The sequence below is a fragment of the Lutjanus erythropterus genome, chromosome 2 (assembly GCF_056507025.1).
Source record: "Lutjanus erythropterus isolate fLutEry1 chromosome 2, fLutEry1.hap2, whole genome shotgun sequence".
Taxonomy (NCBI): Eukaryota; Metazoa; Chordata; class Actinopteri; order Lutjaniformes; family Lutjanidae; genus Lutjanus; species Lutjanus erythropterus.
This window is the reverse complement of record NC_139318.1, coordinates 28382919-28403404: the sequence shown is the minus strand read 5'-3', so window position 1 is coordinate 28403404 and position 20486 is coordinate 28382919. Positions and strand designations below refer to the sequence as shown.

The 20486-nt window shown below is 39.6% G+C and overlaps 1 protein-coding gene across 2 annotated transcripts; it reads left to right on the top strand.

Annotated features, from left to right (window-relative positions):
- Nucleotides 1-434: 434 nt before the first annotated feature.
- Nucleotides 435-5641, top strand: hyal1 (hyaluronidase 1). 2 transcript variants are annotated; one of them, XM_084736069.1, is made up of 4 exons: nucleotides 435-553; nucleotides 2065-2981; nucleotides 3056-3145; nucleotides 5104-5641. In XM_084736069.1, exons 2-4 carry the CDS (start codon nucleotides 2067-2069, stop codon nucleotides 5428-5430), a joined length of 1332 nt encoding a protein of 443 aa, XP_084592195.1. In that variant the 5' UTR covers nucleotides 435-553; nucleotides 2065-2066; the 3' UTR covers nucleotides 5431-5641. The 2 variants fall into 2 exon arrangements, with proteins under 2 accessions (XP_084592195.1, XP_084592203.1); XM_084736077.1 differs by having other exon boundaries at nucleotides 461-549.
- Nucleotides 5642-20486: the final 14845 nt, after the last annotated feature.

The window sequence follows — 20486 nt, the reverse complement described above, 5'->3', positions numbered from 1 at the left end:
GTCAGTCCTCCATGAGGGACACATCTTGCAGGCTGCTGCTGCCTCACACCCCCCTCCCCATGTAATTGCAGGGTGCTGTTAAGCCAGGAGTTATTTTTACTGCTTTTAAGAGTTGAGCAAGGCATACATTTCAATTTGGAGTTCATTATGGCTGGCTTGCCAGCCATTTAGAGTAGAACTATATTGCCTTTCCAGGTCAAGTCTCTTCAGTTAACTGTTTACCTTCAATTATAGACCTTTTTTTTTTACAGAGACAATCTGAAAACCCGGACTGCAGGACAAACAGGATGATGGGAAGCAGTTTTAACTTGCCTGTGACTTTAAATCAGAATGTTTCTCGTGATTGGTAGTTCGAGAGTCTGTGCACACTTCTGATTGGTTGTTAGACAAACTTTGCACACTTCTGATTGGTTGTTAGAAATCCCAGAGGTACCTCTGTTTTTGTTCCTTCCCCCTTTTTCCTGCATGTGTCATTCAGATCATGAGACTGCTGTTTGCATTTCCTTGCACTTCCAGATCACAAAGTCCAAACCAAAATCCAGTTGTTAAGTAGGTAAGTTACTGTTTGTAGCCTAATTTTAATTCAAGTTTTACTTGTTTTACACACCAGATTGCCTTATAGTCCATTACTTCATACCCATAGTGTTACACCACAACACTTGTGGTTATCTGGAAACCAAGGCAGAATAGAAGAAGAGAACATAATTGGCCAAAAGCTGAATTTCTTGGTACTAAAAGTTGATAAAAGTTGCTTTCAATTTTGATCTTTGAGACTCCAGTTGTCTCACAGCTTAAAAATCAGCTGGTTGGAAGATCTGAAGATAATTTGTAATATCCTGTCAAACTTTCATTATTCTGTAATCATGAAAGTACAGAAAAAGTCAGCTGCATTTAAAAAGCTCACAGCTACCTTAAGCAGTAACTTATTTAATGTAACAAGATTATCCAATTGAAGGATATTTTCTGTACCTTTATATCTTTACTGTAGAGGTTCTATTGACAATGCATAAGAGAAACTTTTGATTTCTGAAACTTGTCTTTTTTCAGTTCCTGATTTTTCAGTACCCTGCAGTGAAAGGGGAAGTGGTGAGTTTCAGACAGTTCATAAAACTGAGTTTAGCTAAAAAAGAAAAAGAGCAAGATATATGAAGTACATGAGGATGCCAATATTAAATCACCTTTATGCTTTGAAGGCACAATAATTAATCCTTTTTGCTCTGTGCTCCAGCAGCAGTTGAGTCAACTTGGTAACTCAGTCAACTTTCTCCTTTTCCTGTAAAGGTGACATATGGCGTACAGAGTCACATCTTAAGTTAAAGCTAAAATTAGCGAAATGTCATCTATCTATCTAGCTAATGTTAGCAAAACACTTGCTAACTATCTGACTTATGGTTGGTGTAGATTAGCCAGTTAGCTATGCTGCATCCAAAATCACATATGCACCAGGTACTCAAAATGTGTTCTGTCCTTCAACATATGTGTAAATAAACAGTAGAATTAATATTTTCAGGCAAACTATTCAGTGTGTATCATGTCAGATCTGGAGAGCCGTCTTGCTGGTGGGAGACACGTAACCATGGTAACCCATACCAGCAATGAACTAATTAGAAAAACACCTGACTTCCAGTTTAAGCCTCAGCCACTTCTGCTCTTCTGCTGCAATCCATTACACTCAAAACAACCTCCAACAGAGTAATGGAACAGACAGTAAGTCAGGAATTCCAATTCACAAACGCACCTTATGTCACACGTCATATGTCCTATGTTGTGAAACATGCTATAACAACTGAGCATGCTAATCTGCTAAGTTAGCTGCTGCAGAAGGTTCAGAGACTTGCCATACAAACATCAGTTTGCTGCAGGCGTCCATGTTTTCCTGAGCAGATGCACTGGGACACATTTAGAGTGGAGGTCAGGAATACCAACTTGGAACTATCGAGTTATGACTTGCAGTGGATTGCAGCATTTTTATCCTGGTACTGATACAGAGACATATAATTTTGTCAAACAAAGATAATGATGTTTCTGTGCATCTCTAATATTAGCATCTTTTCTTCTTTGCAGGGATGAGTTCCTTTCACCCTGAGGTGTTGCTTGTCTTCCGACTGCTCAGCCTTGTTTCAGGGCTGCACTTTTCTCCATCATCATCATCTTTCTCCCAGGTTCCCTTCCTTACAGTGTGGAACGCCCCCACTGCTACCTGTCTCTCTCAATATGGCGTGGACCTCGACTTGGGCACGTTTAGCATCGTACAGAATCAGAATCAAACCTTTATGGGCGACAACATCACCATCTTTTATGCTGAAAAGCTTGGTCTGTATCCCAGATACTCTGGCCAATCAGTGGCTGTGAATGGCGGCGTGCCACAGAACGCTAGCCTGGATGAACACCTCAGGGTGGCCTCTGAAGATATTCGCACCTCCATCCCTGACAGGGATTTCCAGGGCCTGGCTGTGGTGGACTGGGAGAGCTGGAGACCTGTGTGGGAGAGGAACTGGGACAGTAAGCAGGTGTACTGGGAGGCATCCAGAGCGCTGGTGAGGTCCAGGCATCCAGACTGGAGTCCTGCGCAGGTGGAGGCCGCAGCACGGCAGGAGTTTGAGGAAGCTGGGAGGAAATTCATGGAGGAGACGCTGAAACTGGGGCAGGAGGAGAGACCAAATGGACTGTGGGGTTTTTATGGTTTCCCCAACTGCTACAACTACTACAGCGACAAGAGCACCAACTACACCGGCGAGTGTCCAGCCGTGGAGTTGAAGAGGAACGATGAGCTGCTGTGGTTGTGGAACGTCTCCTCTGCTCTTTATCCTGACATCTACCTCAGCCTCGAGCTGAGAAACCTCGGCAGAGAGGTGCTCCTTTACACCCACCACCGCATCCTGGAGGCCATGAGAGCAGGAGCTCAGCTGACTCCATCAACGCCGCCTGTGTTTCCATATGCTCGCATTGTCTACACGTACACGTTAGATTTCCTCTCTGAGGTAAGTGGCAGATGTTTTACCTCTGTGTTAGGGTTGTCATGATTTTGTCTGAATGTTGTTTGTTTGTCCTACAGGAGCACCTGGTCTACACGATCGGAGAGAGCGCTGCTTTAGGATCTGCAGGGGTGGTGCTTTGGGGCGACCACGGCTTCTCCAAATCTAAGGTACAATAACTGATCTGTTTCCATGTCATTGCATTGATTGGTTGACTGCCAAAGTGATTTGATCTTCCAGTTTTTTGTCTCTAATACTGAAGCATGCTCACATGTTTTTTATTTCTTTTGGGGGTGTGGGTTACATAACGTATTTTATATATATTGTTCAGATTGTAGTCTTAAGGAAAAGGACAATTGCAATATGTCCTTTGATGGTGAGTCTGTCACTTCTGTGTGATAGCTTTCTTGCTGGCAACCAAAAGAACTTTATAAAGATATTCATCCCAAGATATGAGTTTGCCCAGGACTTTTCTCAGGTACAATGTGAAAGATTCAAACATTTTTTATTATTATTTCCCAAGCAGGAAACTTGATTTGTAGTCAGGCCACAGGATAAAAAAAACAGCACGGATAAAAACAATGTATGTACAAACAACCAAAGCACAGACAGACAAGAAGAACAGAAATTGCCTCCTGTAAATATAATATCAAGGATTCAATAAAACAATAAAAACAACACTCTGTGAAATGCCAAATTACATGTGGAAAATTAGCAGGGTTCTTGCACAAGGGACAAAGGACTTTTTAGTCCAACTGTACTTGAGCCAGGTTACTCTAAATCTACAGCCTAAGGGAAGGATCACAGACTCATCATTAAGATGTTTTTTGCAGTCTAATATAGACCTGGATTAGAGGGCAGCCCCAAAATATATATGAAAACTGTCCGCCATTGATTTACAACACTGCCTCCAACATTCACTCATATAAACTTCAGTTTTGGAGCCACAGAATATCTTATTATGTTCTTGCAGCAAAATCAGCCAGGGTCTTGAGTCGGCAGTCCGAGCCTGACCTCCTCAGATATCGTCCCAGTCATCCTCAGATATCTGCAGACCTGATCCCCTCTCTCATTTCTGCACATTGTAGGTTTTGATGCCGACACCTTTATATTTCTCTTGTATCGCTTAATCAATCATGGATATTTTGCAAGAACTGATCTCAAAAGAGGGTGGCGTGACTGGGGCAGGACCTTTCTGTGCAGAGTTTGCATGTTGTCTGTGTGTGTTCTCTCCATGTACTCCGGCTTCCTCCCACACTTCAAAAACAAACAAAATACAATAATTGATCATTCTAAATTGCCGTTAGGTGAGAATGTGAGCGTGAGTGGCTTTTGTCTCTGTGTGTCAGCTCTGAGATGACCTGGCGACTTGTCCAGGGTGGACCCCGCCTCTCGCCCAGTGTCAACTGGGATAGGCCCCCCCCCCCCCCCCCCCCCAAGGATAAGCAGTTATAGACAATGGATGGAAGATTATGGGGCTGTTGTTTTGTTTACTTCTGTTTGCCATTGTGTCTGTGGTGATTTATAAATCACATGACAGATTGATGGACTGTAAACAAGGAAACCGGAAACAACCTCAGACAACACCCTGATGAAGCCAGAAAACCACAACATAAACATAAATCTTGGTTTAATGGGGAGGAGCTGTGTGACACATTTAATTTCGGTCGAATAGAATTGTTTGCATATTCTTAACGTTAGACCATTTAACACGACGTAAGAGAACGACCACTGTGCCTAGGGGGAACATTATAAACCAAAAAAGAAATATATAATATAGTGAACACTGTAAGTATAATAGTTATAATTATACTATATTCTAAATCACCCAAATAATCTATAACAGAATCATCAGTTTAAAAAAATATGGTGGTGTATTTATGTTTGTGGGAGTATTAACTAGTGTGCAGACTCTATTTTTGGTCTTTTGAAATGTACCTCAGTCCAGCCCCTGGTATTTTTCATGCTTGAATGTGCATGCATTTGTAAACTTTTTGCAGAAATTGATTAAGTAACATCATTGATCTGTTAAAGTAATGGCTTTTTGTCATTATGTCACAGGTGTAAACTTGTGTAAATGCTTTATTGGTCGTTGTTTGAAGCATCTCTCTTTGTTTCCTCCTTTTAGGCCACTTGTGAAGCTGTCAAGTCCTACATCGATGAGACTCTGGGCTTTTACCTGGTGAACGTGACGTCAGCAGCCGCTCTCTGCAGTCAGACCTTGTGTTCCTCTCAGGGAAGGTGTCAGAGGAAGAAGCTGAACTCGGGAGCCTACCTCCACCTGGACCCTGGTGTGTGGAAGGTGGTGTCTGAGAGGAGACCAGAGGGAGGGAAGAGCTACACGGTGGTAGGACAGATAAAAACACACGAGGAGGTGTTCATGAAGTCTGAGTTTCAGTGCCAGTGTTACCAAGGCTGGACTGGTGAGAGCTGCACCAAACCGATCCCAAGATAAGACTTTTCTTGAGAGAGCTAATCCAGTGACAGTAGGGGTCAATAAATAGTTTAATTAAATTAAAAAGTGTGAAAATTAGCTGCTGCAGAGGTGGACTGGGGCTAGTTTGGCTCAGAGGTAGCTAAGCTGCATGAGTGCATGTGTTCTCTGGTGAGTGGGAATTTCCAAATTGACCAGTGTGTTTTCTTAAAGAATTACTTTTGTAGTTTCTTTTTTACATTTTATATGGGAGATAATGTACAGGCTAATCTTTACATTCCTGTAATGTGTTATAATAAAAGAAGAATATGTTGTTTATTGACATTAAATCTTTTTCTTTTTGAGTTCCAGAAACCAGCCTTAACCTGAGAAAACCTTCCTGGTTTTGCTTATTCTCACTTGTCTTGGATGTTTGAGTTTTGTTGTGCAGAAGAATGTTTGTGCAGAGTTTGACTCTGTTAATCTGCTGAGGAAGGAAAGTTTCTCTGTGCTGTACTCGAACAATTCAGTGAACATCTGCACTTAGGATTAACTTTTCAAGTAGGTGACATCTGGTATCCAGCAGTTCTTCAGTGAGGGAGAAAGAATGGATGTAATTTCAAGTGTTTTAGTAGTGAATTCTTTTTTTTGTGGAGAAATTATTCAAAGTGTAGTGCAATATAGTAAAAATAAAGGGCATTTTTCTGTGTTAAAATGAGTCTGAAGGGTGACTTTAATGTTAATTGTACTAACGTTCTGCTGGCATTTTAGTTTTCATGCTGAGGCCAAGACATCCAGTGGTGAAAGTGAAACATTTAGAAGAAAGAAACATTTACTGCACTTGAGAATAATTTTGTGCTACTTGTAGTAAACTTGTGTATTACCACTTAATGCACTTTATACATATCAGCTGGAAATATTTTACTTTATACTCCATTGCATTTATTTGACAGTTAAAGTTACTATATTTACTTTACAGAGGTGTTTCTTCTTTCTAACTTCTTCCACATTCTTTCACATTGTTTTTTTTTTTTTTTTTTACAAGCAATTACAAGTTTTCTGACATTTAATTTTTAGATATGCAAATGAGGCATTACCTTATGCTACTGGCAATAGACCACATGACAAAACAGACTAAAATCTCAAAATTTATAATTGCATGAAAAAACAATGTTTTTGGCTAAAGTGTCTTACTGTATATTTTGCAAATGATACTTTTACAGTATTTACTTAGTTACTTATTTATCTAATAATATTAATAATTGTTGAGCACTTTTATACATATTACTATACACTTTAGAAATGTATTTTTGCTGAAGTAAAATGTTGAACGCAGGACACTTGTTAAGGAGTGATTTTATAGAGAGGTGTTGCTACTTTAAGTAAAGACAAGGATGTGAATATTTCCTCCACCATCAGCTGCAGGGGCTCTATTGAAATGACATTTTGTTGGTAGACCATCTATGATTTCCATGCAGGTGCTTTCATTTGAAATGTTTGTGTGCAGGTTTCTGACCAGCAGGTGGTGCTGTGGGACAGCTAACTAGAGGAAAGACATCAAGGTCACAGCTTTGGCTGTCAGTAATCACAAGAAGAGTCAAATAACTGCAGTAAAATAACAAATCTGACTCAGTAAGTCAGACTCTGATGACTTTATACCCTGACTATGCAGCAGCTGAAGTCTTCATGATGAATTAAACCCTCTATAACACTGAACCAACAACAGCATAAGGTGACCTTGATTGATTTATGAGTGGCGTGTACAATGTTGTCTTATCTGATAGCCACTGCTGCTCCAAACTGGTGTCGTTGATAGTAATTTCCCTCGTCTGTCCCCCCGAGTATCAGCAGACTGGAAGAACAGACTCCCACAAGGCCCTGCTGTTTCCAACTTCCGGCTTTATCATTTCTAGTTGGATTGTGAGGAAATGAAGAGGAGATAGACGCTCTTTTTGAAATCTGCTGAGAGATATCTACAGCCAGTGTGCTTTTTAAAAAATAATTTTGGTCTTTTTTGACTAGACTGTGCTGTTTCTTGAACCAGACAAACTACTCAACTGACTTTCAGAGACTAAGGACACAATTTAATGTCTCTGCCAAAACACTATATTTACCTGTTGTTACTTGAAAATGGCCGGAAAAACACACAACAAGGCTCTCACACTGATTGACATTCAGTGCTGCCTGTCAGTCTGTTCATTATTATTATTTTCTTCACTCTGGCGGTCTAAACTCCACTCCCTCCGTCCAAACACAGAGGAGGAATTATAATAATGCTGTGTTGTTTTTAATAGGCTTTGGTTTGTTATTAAAGTTTTGTTTTGTTTGCAACATAGGAATCATATTCTGAATGCAAAATGTTGAACTTTTCTGACGGTGTTGGCAAATTTAGACCTTGAACAATCAACAGACGAACTTGCACTTGACATTTTTCATCTGTTTGAAACCTCATATGTGTTATTTGATATAACAGTGAATTCTACACATCACAAGCACTGTTTTCTGAAAGGGTAAGTTCTGTATTTCTCCACCTGGGTTCTATTTTCCCTATGTGCATGTGGATCCAGTCTGAGAGGCTAAAGTTAACATTTAAGCTAAAAACATGGTGTAAATGGCGTCTCTTTGGGTCAAATTTTAATGTTGCAACTTATGGACACTTGGATTACACCACACAAGCAGTATGGAGACATTTTGTGGGGGTTTTTTGTGTTCTCTTTTTACATTTTAAAATTGGTCACCATTCACTTCAGTTGTACTGGATTTGGCTGCAACGCTGTTTTCCGCTGAAGCTCTGGGAGTGTTCTGTGAACTGGAGATCTTCACCCATCCTCACATCAGCACAGGGGTGAATAGATATTGAGTGAAATTTCATTTTTGGGTGAACTATTTTAAGCAGGTTTATGAAAAGATTGTGGTTTGGATGCAAATAAGACCAGGAATAATAATCCAGGAAGTTATCTCATGGGGGGGTGTCATGTAGCAAAGTGGTTGTGTGACACAGAAAGACCCTTCGCAGCTAATCTACATGAACCATTAGCTGGCTAGTTACATCTGATAGCTAATGTTAGCAAAACACTAGCCAACTAGATATCTAATGTACATTAATTGCTTACTAGACAGTTATGTCTGATAGGTAATGTTAGCAGAACATTAGCTAGCTAACTAACAAGCTAATCTGCATCAATATATACAAAAACAATAATTTTATCTTCATCATCCTCATCCTCCTTCAAACTCGACAGAAACACAATAAAGTTCATTAAACCTGTCTTGTGTCATCGTTCCACCGTTCCTACAATCACCAACTTTGATTGGGTGAAAATAAACCTTTTATTGACGAAGTTAGATTCATAAGTGAGAGGAGTGAGAAGGGGGTCAACAGCGTGTTGAGCCAGAATATTTTTATGTCTAATTTGGTGAATTAAGAGTTTATTTCAACTAAACCAGAGCTGGTGATTGTTGGAACAGCAGAAAGTCAAACCAAAACAATTTTGTTGAGTTTTGTTTTGTGTCTGTTGAGTATGAATGAAGTGTGTTTTACTATGATAAAATTACCGTTTCTGTAAGGGGAGTCTGGTTGCTTTGGAGAGAGCATAAATCAGCTGTTTCTGGTTAAACAAAAAGGATTTTACTCTTTTAAAAGAGGTATATCTTCGTAGTGATTCTTTACATAATTTTGTCAGACACTTAATAACAATCTCAATCTCAGCCTGTCAATGGCAAAAACAAGAACTTGTAGTGGACATATGATTGACGGTTTGAAATTGCCTGTAGTGAATATGCTGCTTGTTTCATGGCCGACAGCTGCAGTGCTCTCGCTCAATACTAGACCAGTTTTTTTTTAACAAAAAGCTGTTGTCCAAAACTGTTGGGAAAAATGGCAGAGGTTGAAAAATACCAAAGTTACCCCGTAAATGAAACTTGAAAACTTTCAATGTCATAACTGTACATGAAGAGAAGCCACTCTGATCTGTTTATCTGGTTTGAGTGGTCCTCCTCTCTCTCTCTCTCTTGCCTCCTCCTCTGTCAGGTCTGGCAGGCCCTCTATTTCTCTATCCTCTCATCTCTGCATTTCTTCATTTTGGCGTCTCGCTCTGTCACCCCTCCATGGTCACGTCTCCCCTTTCCCTGCTGCTCGGTCTAGAGATCGTCTCGCTTGCTCTTGGTTTAATAACTGTTTTGTCACGCTCTGTGTCTTTGTCCTTCAGAGGAGTCAACTCTCTGATCAGGTTTCTTAAAGATCTGATGCACACTTGTTTGCATGATTTATGTGCGTGTATGTCACCAAAGCCAGGCTGGTGCGCATTGATCAGCCTATTAAATGCAGGATACCCCCCTTTTGAAAGTCTGGCTTAAGGGAATAGTTTGATATGTTTGGGAAATAAATCCATTTCCTTGCTTGCTAAGAGTTAGATTCAAAGATACCACTCTTGTATCTGTGCACTAAATATGAAGGCACAACCAGCAGGTGGTCAGTTTAGTTTAGCATATAGACTGGAAACGGGGACACTGCTAGCCTGGCTTTGTCCTAGGGTCAAAAAATAGTTGTGTGATGTTGTTATTGAGCCACAAAATGCACTGAAAGAGGAGGTTAGGGCAGATGGATGGATCAAGAAAACGTTGGACTTTGGGAGATCCCTGTTTGTTTCCTGGTTCCTAGTCAACATGACGTTATTAACCAAGATGGTCATCCATCCAACTGTGAGCAATTATTGTAACCATGACAGCAAAGATCCCCTTACATTATGAAACTTACCATGTAGTCATTTTAAGTCAAGACATGATCTTTCACTTGCCTAAGTGGGTTTTGCACTCAAACCTAACCAAACCTAAATCAAAGCAGAGCAGAAAGATGAAAGATGAAATTGCACTTTCTTTGTCCATGACACAAGGGCCCTCTGCGAATGTTGTCATCAGAGGTTTGTTGGTGAGGTCACTATGCCTCAACAAGCCACTGCCTCCAGAAAGTGGTATAATAAACAGAACTACTATGTGTCAGTGATGTCTGCAGCTGTACACGTCCATTTGGGAGTATATTCAGGCCTTCAGATCCGAAACCACAATGTTGTCCAATTGAAATGGCATCAGATCAGAAAATGTAACTGTAAACTATTTAACTATACTGTTCTTTAATTTGGAGGACTTCTTGATTTAATCTGTATTTAAACAAAAGTGTGAAAATGACAAGCTGTGGTTTTACGGAGAGTGATGTGACAGACTCTGACTTGACTCAAAGAAAGAAAGAAAACAAACAAACAAACAAGATGCAGCATGGTTATTTGTGATCTTTTCAACAGACTGTGAGATTTCAGCAGTCTTATAAGAAATGCTCTAATAAACTTGGTAAAGTTTGATGTGTGTAGACTGTGCGATGATCACACCTGCTGAATCGTTGGCTATGACGCAAGTCAATATAAAAGAAAAATGTCATCAACATGCATCATTCATCTGCGCTCCTATGGTAGTAACCAATGAAACTAAGCAAGAATCAAGGCTATACAGTAGTGTTATTTATGTGTTTGGAAAAAAATCCAAAGAAGAGGAGAGGAAGGAGAATGTGGACCCAGTCGTGGTGAGGCAAAAGAAGCCAACTTGTGACACCAGTTTTGCAAAAGGAGCCTGAGGTAACATGAAGTATTTGTAACATTTTAAGTAAGCTAAAATAGCATGCATAAATGTGCCAAGCTAACTATATAAAAGTATCAAAAACAGACAAAAATGACATGAAAAGAGAAAAAAAGGAACACTGTTTTGGGGCAACAACCAAAATTATCACCATGTTTCTTCCACGTTGGTCATCTCTTGTCTGAGACAGCCCAAAATCACACAGTTTATACCCCGCTTAAGATGGGGGCAGTTTTCTAACCTGAGCCTCCTGTTTCCAGACATTGTCCAAAAATGTTGAACTGTTTCTTTCATAAAACCTGTTCATCTTTTTTTTAAATCATAACACATTAAAAAACACCTTCACACAATCGTTTCTATGTATTTGGCAAATGGTAAACAGCACCTTTGAATGGGCTGGAGTTATATGCCACCATTTCACACTAAAAACAGCTGATTGTGAGTGAGTGGGCTGTAAAAACTGATGGAAAAAGGGCCCTGCATCACCTTTTTTTTTATCACATCTCCATGTAAGTAAATGAAATCAGGGCAGGGAATCGGAGACATGAAATGAAAAGGCAGAAAGGCGGCGTGTGAGAAAGGTCACAGCGTCCTATTTCTTATGAGATGGAGCTCTGATGTCTTTGCACTTAGAGGCTGTTTGTCGACGGGCAGAATCACTGCCAGTGGCAGCCGGATCACATCCTGCAGCAGAGCCGCCGTCACATCAGGGCTGGATGCAGACGAGCTGACAGAGCACTCTTCAAAATAAACGCTCCGAAAGTGTTCCTCCTGAACGGCTGAAACCCTACCCAGAACCACTAGCTTCTCAAGAACCCTTTTGTGAAGAAAGGGTTTCTTTGTAAGACCAAGGGTCCCCTTTCATCCAAAGAAACCTTTCTGGAAAAGTTTAACAGAACTCCTTCATCAATAATAAAAATAAGATTTATACATAAAAACTCCCTCGGTACATTCCTTGAAATATAAACAGGTAAACAGGTAGGTAAAACCCCCTGAGTGTGTTCTAGATAAATCCCTTGGAATATAAAAAGGTTCTAGAATGTGGAAAAGTTCTGAATATTCTCAGAGTTCTCAGTGAAACATTTCACAAATGGATCTTAGTAGAACTCGTTACGTTAGGTTCAACATGGAGTTCTGAAAGAGTTCCAAGTGTAACCTTTGTTAAATGTTCTACCAGGAACCAGTAAGGGTTCTCCTGTGGGGACAAGCTGGAGAACCCTTTATGGTTCTGGCTGTGTGGTCAATGTATTTGTACATAAATCAGTGTAAAGAAAAAGACTGAAGGGATTTGCAGCAAAATCTGATTATGATGTGGGTTTTTTTTTGGCCGTGTGTGTGTGTGTGTGTGTCTGTGTGTGTGTGTGTGTGTGTGTGTGTGTGTGTGTGTGTGTGTGTGTGTGTGATAGCTGTTGAGGATTTGCTTCCTCTGCTGTATGGCTCCTGATGAGAGGTGACCTGACAGACTGTCCCATGTGACTTCTCCTGAGACGGGCTCCTCAGCCCCCTCCTGCAGGACCCCATCAGGGCTCAAAGAATACCATTTAAGAGCGAAAGGAAACTCACATTCACACACTTACACTCTACAAAGGTGGCTCTTGCCAAAGTCACACAATAACTGTGTGTGTGTGTCTGTGCCGGGAGCCATTCAGGTGGAAAATTACACTGCCCAATCAATTGCTAATAGAAAGTCTTTCCTCTGGTAGCGGCCAATCAAAATGTGTCTTCTCTTTGAAACATTGGCCAATCAGTTGCTCACAATGCTTGTCGTTGTCATGTTGATCCTGATAAAATCTAATTATTGTCTGTTTTCATGGACACATATTGATGACACTGGGCAGTGAGGGATGATGATAATAAATAAATGCAGGCTAATAAGAAAATAACTAAGGAAATGGAAAGAGAACAGCCCGGCGCCCTTTCAGTTTGTAATTAATTCAAATATGATTTTTTCCCCTGCAAGCATATAATCCATTTCAGCATTTTTCTCATTCATTTTATAGGATTTGATCTTGGCTCATTTGAATAAACATTTTGCTCCGTATTAGTCTGGGTAATGAAGTGGATCTCTGAAGAAAAATGCTTTTGTTACGAGAGTAGAGACCGCTGTGGCGCTACGGAGTGTCACACTGGTCACCTCAGCAGGGAAACCGATGATTGGATACCAGATTCAGTCGAATGCAGAATGCCAATAATGATCTGTGACTATTTTTTTTGACAAGGTTTGAATGTCAAGAGTGATGAGCAGGGCTGTTTTTGGAAACGTGAAGTGGCGTCTTTCATACGGAGCACCACAGATCTCAGCCTCCATGTTAGGCTTGTGTGTCTAACAGTAGTGTTGTAGTACTTGAGATCAGTCATGGTCCGCTTTTAGAAGGTCTTGTCTCAGAATCAACGGCATTTTACGGCGTCTTCGGCTTCAGACAAAAAAAAGGACTCAGGGTTTTATTTCAAGACCAGTCAAGACCACAGTTGTGATCATCATTACTATGATCGGATGCAAAACCTCCTGCCTCAAATGAAACCAATAAAACTAGTTTATAGAAGACTGTGGTTGTCTGGGAGGACATGTCAGACAAATCTTCTGCAATCCAAGTTGACTGACTAAACCACAAAGAGTTTGTCTGCACAGCAGCGTCCAAAAGAAAGCAGAATGACCCGGCTCAGCAGCAGAAGTGTGTAAATTCTGCAATGCAATGCTTATTGAGATGTCTGAGGCCACATCAAACTTTTATTGGCACTTAGAAAAGAAGCCTAAGCTAAGTGTAAACTAGCTAGCCAAAGTCTGCTATCTGCCTCTGTACCAAAACAGAAATCTTTCTAAAATCACCCAAAGAGATTTAGCAAATATTAGTTGTCCATATTCTGTTTCACTACACTAGTTTCAGTTGTTTGACAGCTATTTGCCACCTATCAAGAAGCACAAGCTGCCTAATTAGCATACTGAAGGATGTAGCTGATGCAGTGTGAGAGATTTAAGGGACAAGGCATGATGTGACAAATTGTTGTTATGCTTTTACTTGCAAAGCTATGTAACTAATGTATATAAAGTTATGTTACATGTAAGCTAACGTCTGCACCAACATGAACGCTAAAAGCCACAGTATCCCTCCCTCAGTTGGGTGCGAACACTAGAGAGGTGGTCTTGGCTTGGTCTCAACCCCTACACTCTGGTCTTGGCCTTGACTCGCTCTTGATTAAGGTCTTCGGTTCTCAAAGTGTGGGCTGCAGGCCGATGGGCATCCCTCAGAAACATTTTGAAATGCATGCATGTATTGTAAAAGAAGCAATATGTAGCAATTACACAAGCAAAAATGAGTACAGCAGTCCAAATAGCAAGTTGGTGTCATAGACAGTATATTAAATATGTTGAATTCCTATATAATATACTGTCTGTGGTTGAACTGAGTTGAGTTGTTTCCCCCACCACCTCCTCCCCAGACTCTAGGAAGCTCAGGCAGGCTGCAGGAACACTGTGAGGCAAGGCAAGCCAACGTTGTAAATAAGGATGAGTCCAATGTGGCTGTATTTTTGTTGTCAGAGAAGTAAGTAATTCAACATTAACATGTTTCCTTGATCTCTGATGACATAACATTGTCATTTTATTTATTTATTGCAGAAAATATATTATAGTTGTCTCCTTTAATCCTCCCATTTCAACATTTTTACTTTCAGTATTCTACATTTCCTGGCTACTGTGTCAAACTGCATTCCCCCGAAGCGTCTGCAAGGTTACAAATGACAACTTGTAGAAATCTACTGGTTGCATGACGACTACTGGCACCTCACAAATGTTGCAGGAATTACATTCTGTCATCAGTGTTGATGCCGTTAGCTCAAGTTAACAATTTTGGAGGGTGACTCTGCACTTTAATGCGGAAGCGAGATAAAACAAAAGCCACCACAGGAATAATGGATCACCTCTTACTTTGTCAGGCTGAGGGTGACAGACAGAGTGATCTGCCTTTTCTGAATTTGGTGCACAAGGATTTTTTTTTATGTGTGATGCCATTATAAGAGCAATCACAAATCAAGTTCGTGGGTTTTCCCGTGTGGCCCTCAACCATATGTTGGCTCTCTAAATTGGCACTCAGTCATCAAAACTTTGAGAACCCCGGATTTAGGTGGCCTCAGCTACAAACAGTTAAAACTACTGTTTAACTTATTTAACATGCAAGCGAGGACAGCACACACACACACACACACACACACACACACACACACACACACACACACACACGAACACACACAAAGTCAGACAGTGAGAAAATTGATGTTTTTGTAGTCGCCCATTACTGTGTGAGTGAAATGAAATTTGAAAGAGCTCAGATGAAGCTGAAAAAAGAACAAACTTACCTTTCTAGACATCGTAATCTCTCTTCTTTTTTTCTTTTTTTTAAAGATTTATAATGTACTGAAGTGATGGACTTTTTATCATTCTTCTGATTTTACTTTTGAAGATTCAACATGCCATGCATCTTTATTACTGCTTAGGAAAAAACTTGTCTCTGCAACCAAAAAAGAAGCAAATGTCTTATTTTCATCGATGATTTCATTTCTTTATAATATTGTATGTTTGAATAAGGTCAACAAAGCGGTGCAACAGTCATTTCCTGCCTCTGGAAAGTTCTCTGATCCCAGTGCAAACGTCTGAACCTAAAATACATAAAAGCAGAGAGTGATTTAATGGGATTCATGACTCCTATTTCACTATCTTAATCGACTGTCTGTTCCTCCTGTTTTGATTTACCCACTTTTATTATAAACAACTTGAGTATGGAGCCCTGCATGCACACACACACACACTCACACTGAATGGAAACACACACAAAAACAAAACACTTATATGAATTCAAGATTAGTCCGCAGAGGAATCAGTGATTGCTGGGTCTCAACACAAATGTCATGGTGAGTCGTAACCTTTAGTGGAGCACGTTATCTGCTCTGATAGCGTGGCCGGGTCCAGGATGGGGACCGACGCGATGCGATTGGATTTGAAAGGTCCCCATCCGAGTCGTGCCCACCGGCTATCTTGCCTCCACAGTTCAGCAGCACCAGCACTATACGGCACGTCGCAAAGTTTCAAGGATCTGTTCTGTCCCACTGTATCTGCGTCTTCCCTGCCCTCAATTAATCAGCTGTGGCTGGAGAATAGGAGCTGGGTCATTCTGCGTTGGAGAGGATGTAAGATGTGAAGGAACATGACACAGAATGGGATCATAAAGACAAAAAAAAAACATGTCTCAGCTGCTCTTTTTTTTACAGTTTAAATGGTAGGAGAGTAGGATATGAGATTTACTGCAGGGAGAAAAGACGTATGTGGTAGGCGGCGTTAGAGGCAGATGTGTTTGCAGAAGTGCTGACATGTGTATCTGTCACCATGGGTCATGAGTTATGAAACTGACAGTGCCAGCTCCTTGCTTAAACCACAGAGATCACAGGATGTCCTTGATGTCAGCTTGGATAGATAAATGGAGATCTGCATTACATAAACCATGATGCATTAAAAACAGAGGCGGCTGCAGGGGTCTTTTCTTCCATCTTAATAATTCTCTGACCAGTAGCAGAAGAAGTACTCAGATCTTTTGTTCGAGTCAAATTTGCAATCCTGTAAAAGTACAAAATATGGCATCAAAATATACTTAAAGTACCAAAAGTAAAAGTACTCATTGTGCAGAATGGCATTAAATGCATATTATGTAAATTCTGCCACTAGGGGTCACTCACACATTAAAACAATATAAAATGTAGCGTAACGACCTCCAAAGTAGCAAGGGATCATGGGAGGTGTTTTCTTTATTGTTAAATACCAATTATAGCTGATGAAACTCTATCGACCATGAGGTAATATATTTTTTATCGGCTTCCTTCATCAGCCTCTGACATATCCGATGTATCGTGTCCGATGTTTTCCTCGAAGTTATAGCAACTAGTGGCTTGTAGAAAAAACAGTGTTACCTTGAATAAATTCTGTTTTTCTCTGCATTTGAACATTGTTGGAAACATAAAGTGATACACCAACTAGGCTATGTCCTATCTTGTTTGAGTAAATGAGTGAAAATTAAAACAACTAAATGACCTGTTAACTCCACTTAAATGCAGCTTTTTCACATTTATAAATAAAGTATGCATGTAAAGTATACAAATAAAGTATGCATATACTATGTATTTTTAATAACACACTTTAAGATAATGTAAGGTGATGCTGAAATGTTAGTAAAAATCCCAAAATTCCCCAAAACTTTGGGAAACATTGGCAAAACACTTGCTTGATGTTTGGCTGTTAGCTAGTTTTTGATCATAAGTAATGTAACACACAACAGTAATGTCTAAGAGAACTGCACTCTGAGACTGAGGGGGCGGAAAATTGCAAAAACTACCAATGTTGCTTTAATGTGTGCATCACTTACACTTTTGAGCTGGTCAATCTAGATAGTTTTATATACTGATGTGTATAACTTAATTAATAACATGTATTTGTTGATTTATATTTTGTAGTTATAATCTAAATCTGCAAAGTAACTGCAGATGTCAAATGTAGTGGAGTAAAAAGTACAATATTTACTGAGAAAATATAGTGGAGTAGAGGTATAAAGTAGCATAAAATAGGAATACTCAAGTACAGTGTCAAGTACCTCAAAACTGCACTTGTTTCTAACCATCTTCATAATGTTGGACACATTTACAGTAACAACAGTGAAGCAGAGTAAAGTAACGAAACACTTTGCTCAGAATTGTTTAAAGCTAATTAATTTTTATTCATGTTCTGTTATCACTGTGACCTACTTTCAACTTTAACTTTATTGTCCTCAAGGGGACGTTCGCCTTGCAGCAGGTGAAGCACAGGACACACGGACTTGAACTTAAAACGTACGATAAGAAGAAGCATCCCTGTGAGGCTGTACTTCCTCTAGAGCCACGCCACCAGCTCGGCTAAAAAGACGCCTGAACCCACCGCATGAAAACCATGTACATCAAGTGATAACATGAGAGTTCATCCAGCTGACGCATGAACATTTTACAGACTCCTTTATTCTGTTAGACCCTTTGGAACCATAAATGTCTGTGCAGAGGAAAGAAGCTCAACCTCTTTATAAAGAGGATGGAGAGGACACTCTAAAATGACTTTTAAAAGCTTTTGAAATTCCTCTCTCAGTGAATATGTGAGACAAATCAGGTTGTTTACAGCACAGATTCCCAAATAAATAAATACATAAATATATAAATAAATAAACAGAAAATTATACATAATTATAGGAGCTCAGACTGAGTACCCATTTCTTGAACTGTTTTTGAGAAAAAGACTTATTTCACCCAATTACGTCCGAAAAATCAATCATTATAGAGTAACATACAGTTGAGCTGTTTATGAGGATTTCCTCTTTAAGTTTGCTTTTGAATTGTGTCACAATACAAGAATTTTAAACATTGATGCAATATTAATATAAAAAACGATACCCAATACCTCGTTCAATACCACGGCAAAAAGAAAAGAAGTACTAGCTATCAATGTTTGTTTGTTAAAGCCATATTTCAGGCAGGAAAATAAAGACTGAACTGAGGTTTGGATCTTTTTTTCAACTGCTTCAGGAACTTTTCATACTTTATTTTATTGTTTTAAACGCATATTATCGAAAAAGTATTGATACTTTTGACAGCCTTAGAATCTTATCAGTCAGATCTTTGAGAAAACCTGTTAAGGACAGATGATCATCTCTTTAGGACAAATGAAAAGAATAACATTTATGTCTGTATGTGTTCAAATGAGCTGCTTTAGTAGCTCATTTGAACTGAATGATGAACATAAACATGTTAGTTTTTAAGTAAAATTTATTTACACTGCAAAAATATTGCAAGAAAACAAACCCAGAGGGTCATTTTGACAAGAGTTAAGGATTTCCTTTTGCACATCCAGTGAACTGAATCCAACAGCATGTCTCATTCAAAACACAGTTTCTGCTTGATTGTGGACACTGCTGAACCCTTTGTGTGGACATCAGACAAGAAGTCATGCATATATCACTGTTGTAACACAGGCAGCGATGGTAAATTGTGGCATCAGCTATTTTAATATTTTTCAGTGCTTTCCACTTGGATTTCTTAAGACTACTGATAATTTATAAATGACATGTTTATGAGACCAGAGCAGTTTCTGTTGCGACCTGTGAAGGGTCATGTCGTATAACTTGTGTATTTGAAATCTACTTTGCAATAAACCTGAATCTGATTCTGATTAAAGTGAAGTAATATTACCTCTATGTAGGTGTGATATTCATGTCTTCCATCCATCCACTCTGATAAAGGTGTTCAGTGTGTGAGACCAGGTTAGTATTTATGTTCACAGCAGGGGGCAGTAGTGAATAGAGTTTCTACAGCGGGACACAGTGAAGTCTCCACCAAAACGCCTGTTTTCTTTCAGTATTTCTGGACGAATTCACAAGTCTGTATTTTTGTGCTGTGCGTCTTCTATAGGTATAAAATTGGACCGTGATGAGTGGGTTTATATACCACATAGGAGAAAGTAATCTCTAAAAAAATACAAACTGATGTAAGGCTGAGGTAGACAGTGTGCCAGAATGTCAAATGTAGGAGCCAAGAGGCAAATAATTCAACATTATTTGTATATTTTCATCATTATTAATATCTAATTAAATTTAAACACGTACATGCTGAAATAAATATTAACTGCAGGAATATTTCCCCACATAAACATGTATGAAATGATAATTTTAACAACTACTCTTTTTAAACAGTTTACGCCTTCATGTTCACTTATTTTTCATGAATTACAGTGAAGATGAGGATTATAACATCAGGGGGTCTCTCGGCTGTTTTTCATGCTCTTCTACCCCCCCAGTTTGCTTGAATTGCAGCTTTCAGTGCTTCAGCGGAGCAGCGTGGCTCCACGGGGTGGCACACTGTTGTTCTTGGGCGTTGCTAAACGGTGGCTCCCGGGTTGCTCAGCCACCATCCAAATCCTCTGTTTCTACACCTGTTTCCAAGACAACTGACATTTAAAGGGCCGGCTGTGGTTATTGACTGTTTGCCCTTGACCAGCACTCTGCTTGCACTTGAAAAGTGTTTGGTTCAACCTGTGACTATTTCATTATTTTTCACTGAAGCTCTCCACAAACTCACTGTCCCTTCATGGCAGCAGTTGGAAAACAAAAAATGTTTGCTGCAAACCTCTTGTGGACTTTTACATTTTTGGGTGGAGCAACAGGGTGGAAAATTTAAACAATTTTATTATGTATACAGAGTAGGCAGCAACATGTATCTTAGTCACTTAAAACAGGTCCACCTAAAAATCAATAATCACGATATTTAGAATATTTTCACTCTTTAGCTTAAAGTCAGACAGTCTTTTCTGATGGGAAACCACCATTATTCAAGCCAAATATCAAAACTAAAAAACTAAACTAACTTTTAAAAACACCACAGTCAGACAATAATGTGAACTAACAGCATGTTGCACA